This window comes from Galeopterus variegatus, unplaced genomic scaffold (assembly GCF_000696425.1).
Source record: "Galeopterus variegatus unplaced genomic scaffold, G_variegatus-3.0.2 Scaffold4523, whole genome shotgun sequence".
Lineage (NCBI taxonomy): Eukaryota > Metazoa > Chordata > Mammalia > Dermoptera > Cynocephalidae > Galeopterus > Galeopterus variegatus.
The window spans coordinates 29,584-39,210 of record NW_007730634.1 but is presented as its reverse complement, the minus strand read 5'-3'; the positions used below and the strand labels follow the sequence as shown (position 1 = coordinate 39,210).

The 9,627-nt window shown below is 38.7% G+C and overlaps 1 protein-coding gene across 2 annotated transcripts in view; it reads right to left on the bottom strand.

Annotated features, from left to right (window-relative positions):
- Positions 1-6,131: 6,131 nt before the first annotated feature.
- Positions 6,132-9,627, bottom strand: part of CCNG2 (cyclin G2) — a 9,819-nt gene continuing 6,323 nt past the window's right edge. For both annotated transcript variants that reach the window (XM_008587749.1, XM_008587748.1), the window contains exons 7-8: positions 8,611-8,816; positions 6,132-7,554 (exon numbers count right to left, since the gene is read on the bottom strand). In XM_008587749.1, the coding sequence (XP_008585971.1) occupies positions 7,431-7,554; positions 8,611-8,816 (330 nt within the window). In that variant the 3' untranslated portion in view covers positions 6,132-7,430. The remainder of the gene's footprint in view (positions 7,555-8,610; positions 8,817-9,627) is intronic.

Below are 9,627 nucleotides of genomic sequence, written 5' to 3'. Positions count from 1 at the left end.
CACGCCATGCTCTTCTGGGTACTAATGGGCAACTTCTGCTCCAAAATCCCAGGTTAGCTGAATCTTTGTCAGAGCTGCATCACAGTCCCAGGCTCTCCCTGCCCAACCCCCGCCTCCCCACTTCTCTTCCACAAGCCTCACCACCAACAAACCTCTTGTACTTCTGACTTCTGCTCAGTATCTGCTGCATGGAGATCCTGAACTAACACATGTGGCTTACCCAAAACTATTTCACAGCTAATGGGTGAGCAAATCCTGCTTCAAACCATAGCTTCTGAATCCCATTAAGGTGTAAACCCTGTTGGCGATATTTGCATTTTAACCAGACTCAAAGTATTCAGCTAAAGGAAAGACATTCTGAAAGTGGAAATGACAGAATAAGCTGAAGGGAAACAAACATGTGACGGGCACCTGGAGAGGACAGGCCATCAGGACCTCCCTTGAGTGACTGAAGTCATACCACACGGCCTTTCAGTTTCATGCAGAAGATTAGGAAGACGTGCAGAGGCAAGGCCAGGTCACAGTGCCTGTACGTATTTCTGTTATTATGTTTCTTACGTTGCATGGTAATTGATATGTCTGCCTCTCCTATTAGATTGTGAGCTTCTAAAAGGTAAGAACTGTGCTTTAATTCCTTTTTGCATTCTCAGTGCCAAGGATAAGACTGTACATCATAGTAGCTCATAATAGTTGAATGAATAATTGGGTCTTATCTTAGCAGGAAGGTAAGAGGGTAGGGGAAAAAGTGGGGTAGTAATTATTATAACAAATATTTACCGAATGCCTATCAGGCACTGTTCCAAATTGTTTATCATATATCACCTTATTTGATACACATAGTAACCCTACAAGGCAGTACTGCAGGTGGTGTTATCCAGAAGCAGACTCTGAGACAAAGTTTAGGGTGCACTTACTAGGGAGTGCCCTTGAGATCAACACTGTTGGAAGGAAGAAGAAGGAAGCAAAGTTGGACAGAGGGAACTGAGCTGCGGATGTAGACCAACAATAGCCCCAGCCATGGGAAGCTCTAGGGCCTGATGATCCATCTGGGTCGTCCTGCGTTGGACCAAAGTGACCAGGCCTTTGTACCTCTTCCCACTTCAGTCATTCATTAGATGTGGGCTCTCCTGGGGGGGAGTGTAACCTTGGGTGAGGCTGCTGTCTGCAGCTGAGGCATCTCCAGAGGGGCCGTCAATGGAAGGCTGCTTGCCAAAAGCACTCCCAGCAGCTGGGGTGTCTAGGCAGCACACTTCTATGTCCCTCAAAGGTAGCCACTGTTAGTAGCCCTTTTGTACAGATGAAGAAACTGAGGCACAAACACTTTAGTTAACACTGCCAAGTCAGATAGTGAGTGGCCAAGCCAGGACTGACAGACACACTGACAGTCTGGTGCAGAGCCTGTGTTCTTCCTCACTACATCTGATCTTGAATAAGGTGCGTGTGATTGTAGCAGTGAGCTGTGGACTCCTGCACACACTATTCATGATTTGAAATCCTAACTTCAGAGAGGGTGAATTTGTCCTTGCATTCATGGAAGTTCACCTTTATGGACTATGAATTGTTGCAACCAAGAATGGAAGAGGCATCGTCAAGTGTGATACACACAGAAAAATTTTGACATGTTTTTACCCAGCATTTTGCTAGGCACCTGGAAGGATATAGATGAAACAGAATACATGGTTTCTTCTCATGAGAAGCTTAGAGTTTAGGCAAGGGGATAAACCAGACACGTGAAGTAATTTTTAGAAAAATTGCAGGGTAGTAAATGAATAATTGTGAGATGATTGCTATGTTGGATAACAGTAAAACAGGCAAAGGGCAAGTAAGCCTTTTACAAAACAGTCCTCTGTTGTTACAAACTTCCACCCCCATTAACGCTGAATGACTGTGGGTCTTGGAACCCAGAGTAATGATCAAGTACAAACATATAACCTAAATGTAAAACGATCTAGACATACAAAGGTTGGGGAAAGTCCACCGGTCTGAGTACAAAGAGGTTTCCAGGACAAATTAAAATCCCCAGCTTTTGATGAGTCCTTAACTGCCACTATACTGCCTTGGATTTTTACATTACTTTTCTAATCTAGATCCTGAATGAAGATATTTTAACTCTAAATCATCGCCACTTTTATTTTATGTGGGTGAGAACACTTAAAAATTGAACAGGAGAATACTGTGATTTATTTTACTGGTATTATGAGTAGAATTTTCTTTATAAGAACTTTTATTGTTTCATTCATTCAACAACTGTTTCAGTACCATCAACTTTTGGGAAGTAGTATAGCACTGTGGTTAAGAACATAGTGTTTGGCAGACAGACTTGGTTTGAATTATAGTCCTGCCACTTACTGGATCTGTGTCAAGATACTTAACTGTTTCAGTACCATCAACTTTTGGGAAGTAGTATAGCACTGTGGTTAAGAGCATAGTGTTTGGTAGACAGACTTGGTTTGAATTATAGTCCTGCCACTTACTGGATCTGTGTCAAGATACTTAACTTCTCTAATCCTTAGCTTCTTCATATACAAAATGGGACTAATAGCAGTACCTGTCTAACAGCATTGTGGTGAGGATTAAATAATTCATGCAAGGTACCTGGGACATGTTGAGAGGTCGGTAAAGTTATCTGTAATAACAGCAGCAGGAGAAGGAGTATGGGCCAGATACTATACTAAGTGCTAGGTATTCAACAAAGAATAGAGACAAACTGCCCCTGCCTTCACAGAGCAGACAGGTGAAGTAAGCAGACAGGGGTGGGGGTGGGGGGGACAGACAAGCAGGGTGTTAACTGCTAGATTAAGAAAAAATATAGGGTTTTATGGAAACATGTAGCACTGACAAGGAAAGTCAAGGAATTCCAGAAAGACTCCTTAGAAGAAAAGATCATTAAGTCCCTTAAAAATTATATTATTTGCTGTGAATTGCTGGGTTCTAGCACATGACTGTAAGTTCCTTGAAAGCAGGGATATTGTGTTGTGTTTGGTGTTACATCACAAGCACTTAGTGTGGTGCCTGGCACATAAGAGGCATTCAAATATCTGGTAGGTGAATGAGTGAGTGAATGAAGGGAACTCCAGAGGTGATTAAGGAGGAGTTTGCCAATTGAAGATGACAGGGTGTTCCAGCCAGAGGAAACTGTGAAGTCACTGCAGTGGGTGCAAGTGTGGATGTGATTGCCATGAAACAGGCTGAGAAGGAGCAGGGACCAAAGCAAGCAGGGTCTTGTAGGCCATGGTAAGGAGTTTGAACTTGATGTTGAAGAGCAGTTAAAAGCCATTAAGAATTTTAATCCAAAGAAAGGATATAAATCAGCGTATGTTTTTAAAAGTTCATTCTTTGTTCTGTTTATATACTAACAATTCAAATCCATTTTAGAAAAAAAAATGGAAACTACAGATAAATATAATTTTTTTTTAAATCACCTATAATCTCACCACTCAGAGATAACCACCATTGGACCATAAATAACAAGCAATCTCTCTGTTATCTACTGCTATGTAACAAACCACCCAAAACCTAGCAGCTTAAAATGATTATTTCTCATGAGTCTGTACATTGATTGAGATTAGCTGGGTGGTTCCTCTGCTCTCTGTGGTGTAGCCGAGGATACCTTTCAGTAATCCAGCCAAGCTTCTTTGCTGCATGGTACCTAGCTTCCCAGAGGGATAAAAGGGAAGCTGCTTGTCCTCTTAAAGCCTAGTACACTGAGTACTTTCACTCAGTGTACCTATACACTGAGTTTCTTTCACTGCACTTTAGTAGGCAAAGCAAGTCACAAGGCCAGCCAAAATACAAGGGAAATAGACACGACTTGTTGATGAATGCAGCATGTATGCACAGAGATGGGAAGACTCATTGACTGCCTCATTGAGAAACTACCACACCATCTGATTTGCTAAACACAAAGACAGTAAGTTGCTGACCATTTCTGTTAAAAACAATTAAGAAAAACTGAGTTCAAAAGTGACAATGGCAAAATACATTGTTTTTGTCCATATAAGAATCTAAGTGGGTTGCCTAAATAAGCTGACAATTTGCATGTGTGGTGGGGGACGTGGAAGGTATAGGGGAACATCATTTGTGATCTAGAGTTGAAATGAGTCAAGGAAAAGGGCAGATCCCAGACAAAGAAAATGGTTAAAATTGTCATGAGTGTTCTGCCACCAACACCTCTGTAGTTAACCTGAATATTAACTGAGTGTGACAGGTAATTATAACATGTTAGTTGTCCAATCTCCCTTCCTAGAGGAAGTAGAGGCAGGGTGGAGTGGATGGATACCCAGGGCCCAGGCATAATACTTCAGCATGCACAACAGCTGAAGAAGCAAAGTGCACACACCACATCCCAGGAAAAGACAGAGTCAAAATTTGAAAAACAAAATCTGTCGCCAAGTCAAGGGGGGTCAAACATGAGGCCAAAATGTAGCCTTCTCCTCACCCTCTCCACTGAATGGGGCGGAGGCGTAAATCTCAATTTTATTTACCAGTCATGAGAAAGCCACCTGGTTGAATGGCACAAGGAGGGCATAATTACACTCCTAGGTGTGTCTGTGAGCCTCCTGATAATGCCTAAAGAGAAAGGAGAGTGCCTTCCAATTTCTACCTCTCTCCCTCAACCCCACTGCCATTGCTTCAGTTGTCCTTCATTACCTCTCAGACTTTTGCAGGATTCTTGACTGGTCTCCATGCAACTCATCTCTACCTGCTCCAGTCCATTTTCCTTAGAGCTGCCAGTTATCTTTCTTAACACACATATTTTTTTAGCTATAGAAAATGGCAAGAAAAAAAAAGGCCAGAGACAGGTGCAGTGTTCAGATTAGGAAGAGATTTTATGTCATGATATAGATTTTTTCCTGATTGAGAGGGACCTTTTAAACAAATTTTCAGGAGAGACAGTCAAATTTGCATATTTAAAAAGGATATGCAGGCATCAAGGTAGAGATCAGGGTAGGCCTAGAGGATGAAAGATCACTAGGATATTACAATAACCCTGCTGATAAAAAGTGCAGGTCTGAACCAAGCCAATGGCAGAAAAAGAGGTAACCAAGTACAGAGATATAAACAGTATCAATGAAATCATGTACGTGATGGAGGCTGGTGACCTCCAGTAAACAAGCAGAAGGAGATGAGGCTACCAGCTAAGTTTCTGAGTTGAGTAGACAGAATTCTTATTTACTGAGACAGACATACAGGATGAGCAGGTTTGAGAGTAATCGGAAACTTCCAAGTGGGATGGCCGGTTGTGAATAAATAGGTTGGGAGCTCTGTAAAGTGGTCTAGACCAAATATACTGAAAACCAGAGGGGGAAAAGATGAAGCCATGGTCAGATTCACCCAGAAAGAGCATCTAGTAAGAAATGCATTACAGTCCTAGGGGAACTGAAGAGGGCCTCAAGATTTGGAAAGCCACAAGCAACTTTTACATTCATTCCAACAAATCAAAATCTGAAAGCAGAATATATTGTCTACTACTTACCAAATTAGGTAACAAGAAAGGGTCATTCTCAAGCAGAGACTCTCCACTAGGATGGCAGGAAAACATGCCCCTATCTCCAGGGGAGAAGTATTACACAAAAACCATATTCAGTATATCTGATTTTCTAACTAGAGAAAACAAAGGTCTACAGAACTAAACCAGATGGGAAATCTATGCAAAAAACTTTCAAGACCACCCAAGACATAGAAAAAGGAGGTCCAAAGAACCAGAGGCTGGCAGGGCCCATCCCAGCTAACACCCCATGCTTATTTACCAAACAACTTTCTGATTAGAATTTGGTTTATCTCCAGAAAGAGATTGTGCTCATCTGCCAACCTGAGCATTCTGGTGTACTTGGTAGCTGTTGCCTTTCAATGTAAATTAACAGGCATTCAGGTTGATACCGCAGTCTTTGAAAGTTTGTTGAGTATGAGTCCACCCCAGAGAGAGGTCAATTCTCAAGTGACAGATTCATTTTCGGTATCTGCAAGGCTAAAAGCCAAACCGTGGTGAGGAACTATCACCTAGAGGACTCCTGGTAGCCAGTTAGAAGGCTTACCCTGAAGGCACTCCAGCCTCACATTTAGACTTCTCATTGAAATACAGCAAGCACTTTTATCAAAAGATTAAAAATTAAGATGTGATTGTAAACAAGGAGAATTCATTAATATTTTTATTTTGAATTGTAATCTATTATCGCTTCAAAAAGGTCCACTTCAGAAAACATCCAATGGATGTTGACTTACCAATAAAAAGTCATCAATGTATGACTTATAGTACAGAACACACAATAAATTATATTTACATGCAATGACTAGACTATCACACACACAAGGTAAAAAAAATACAGTATTTTTATGTACATTTTTTAAGATTTACATTTTAATATACAGCTTATAAAGTTAAAAATTCTCTGTACAAAATCTTACGTGTACAGAGTTTATATACCCTCATTCTTGCAGCTGTATCACCACACAGATTTGCTTAAAACTATAACACTACAAACACATGGGTTCTTTGTACTTCATATCCAATCTTGGCATTCATACAATAATACATTACTTTTGAAATGTGAATTATAAAGGAAATAAAACATAATCATGCAGACATTTTTTAATAGAAGAAAATAAGAAAATGTCCTACTAGATCAACATTTATCTATTCCATGGTTACCTACTTCTGTTCAACTTCCTGCACTGCCTTCATATGGGTGCATGCAAAACTAGCACATTATCAATTTTTTTAATAACATTAAAATAATACTAGTTTTATAATACTTAAGCATTAGGAATGTAACTATCCAACAGCCCTTGCTTGCCAATTATTTCTGCTTTAGCAGAAACTTCAGTTAAGACATTACATACTAAAATTCACAGAAATGTCAATATTATAATTCCTAAGTTTACTGGAGCTACATCAGATAGTACACTTAAGATTTAAAAAACAGAACAAAAAGGTGTTTGACATTTAAGAATATATTCTTTGTTCTGAGAATGAGGGAGGGGGAAATCTAAGATAAACCATTAAAGTATTATCCATAGTCCCTGCTAAGGAAGCACTTGCACACTCCCAATCTGTTTAAATAAAGACACCTGAAAGTTTTGTAAGAAGTTTAAGCTACACTATTCACCTTTAAAAATCTTCTTGAAAAGTAACAAATTGAAGGTATCAGCACCTTCCCTCCTCCCCCAAGTAGCTAAAGATCAATGAGAAAAATAAAGTGCCAATGTCTAAAGTATTGTTAATTGTTTAAGAGGCACTAACCCATTTGATGGCTTAGGATTAAATATGAAAATAGGCCAGATCTGATCTGAATAATAAATAGAAGGTAGGTATTCCAGTCCATGCAATTCCTGCCTAGATGGAGGCTGGACCAGAAAACTACCTACACCACCATTTATTGCTTTGAAACCTGTACACATATTTTAAATTCTGACACAGAACAATTAGATTTCTAAGATGAAAAGCACAGTGTCTGTGCCACTTTAAAGTTGAAAAAGAAAGTGCACTCTTGATCACTGGGAGGAGAGCTGCTGAGACTCTCTTCTCCACAACTCATATCTTCACAAGAGTCCTCACTAAGGGAAAAAGAGAGGCAAAAAAGAGGATATCATTATTTAAAATACACTTAAATGTTTTACATGCAAAATAAAACTGCTAAAGAAATATCTATGGTCTTAGGATTTTTATATTCAAAATTTAAACTTTACAGAGACAAAATTTAACTTCCTAAAAGTGAAGTCTATTGTAATCACATTAGAAAAGATAGATTTTCTTAAAAGCTTTAAACAAATTGCTCTTTGCCAAACTATTGTTCTTGTACCAATTAATAACTGTATCAGGGCTGGCCGGTTAGCACAGTTGGTTAGAGCATGGCCTTACAACACGAAGTTCAAGGGTTCGGTTCCTTGTACCGGCCAGCTGCCAGAAAAAAAAAAAAAAAAAACCATACCAGCAACTAACTGTAAATTCTAAGCATTTTAAATCCAATAAATGCAGACTAAAGATATATCTCCTATTACATGGTCTATTTAGATGTCTTATTTTAGGTACTCTCAAATATCAAAACAAGAAACTAACAAGCTATGAAAATGGAGCTTCTGGTCCTTTATAGCATAAAACAATTAAATTTAGAAAATTTATATAATTCAGTTTACAAACAAAAATAAGTAAATTCTGAATAAGACAACATTTGACAAAACTGTAAGAACATCTATAGAAGTCTGCCCCATTAGTGGTGGTGGTTGCCCTTATTTTCTAATCACCTACCCCTTAGACTTTCCCCGTAGCACCATATTTGGAATTCATAGCAACATTAAAAAGACCAGAACGCCACTTCAGTTTTGGGTTTTTTTGTTTTTTTTTTTTTAAACTAAGCTGTATTTAAAACAGCAAGGGAGATGAGGAGGAAGATGGAAAACAACCAGTTTTTTCAAAAAGGCAGAGCTAGGTAGTCCTTATTACCTATTTTAATAAAACTACTTCTGGTTAATTTTCTCACCAGAAGAAATGATGCTTATTGAGTAGGGGCTTTCTCTGATGACTTATTTTAAAATATTACATAGTTCAGTTTTGAGTATAAATTCAGTAATATTTAGTCTGGGGAAGTCTAATTAGTCAAGGAAATTGCTTACCTTTCACTTTCATCAAAACAACCCCTCTCTGGTATTGTTGGCAGCTCAGGAACACTGTAATAGCTGTTGTGGAGGTTCTGGGCTGTGCGCCTTGAAACAATCCAAACCAACTTCTTAAGATCTGGTTTGCAACATTCAGGAGAAGAATATTCTGCTAGGCATTCAGAAACTAATTCCCTCCAGTAAAAGAAGTCAGCATCATTAATCTGAAATAGATAATTAAATGAAGATTTTATAGCATTATTTCCCAAACCTTGCTACACCTTGGAATCACCAGCTGTAAAAAGTACAAATGTCTGGCTCCCACCCCCAGATATTCTGATTTAACTGATAAAGAGTGGGACATCAAGATTTTTTGAGTTATTGTGGTTTTGGGTATTTTGTTTTGTTTTGTTTTTGCAGCTGATGGGTACAAGGACAGAACTCTGGACCTCAGTGTTATCAGTACAATGTTCTAACCAACCGAACTAACTAGCCAGCCCTAATTTTTTTTTTGACATCAAGATTTTTTTAAAGTCCCCTAAGTGATTGCAGCCAATATTTGGGAACCACTGGTTTAGAGAAGAGCACCATTAAGTATAATTTACCTAGGATTCATACAAAGTGAAAACACACTGAATAAAAACACTCTAGGTCTATTAATAAATCAACTATCAAGGATATTCTTTAGTAGCCTTGACCCAAAGGAATTTTACATTTGACACAAAATAATTTTACATTCCTTCTGTTACTAAAGAAGTTAGCAATATGAGAGAAGAGTAATTTCCCAAAAAGGATATAGTTCCTCCACGCCTGGAGAATGTCCCAGTTTACATGAAGGAATTAATATGCACTAAAGAGGTTTCCAGATACCACTATCAATAAAAAGTTCAGATGAAAACTAAGAAAATCATGATTAAAACAAAACCTAGAAGTTATGTTAGAAACAAAGTGCTTCACCATGTTCTCACTTATTGGTGGGAGCTAAAAAAAATAAACAAATTAATTTACCCACAAACACACACAAAAAAAACCGGG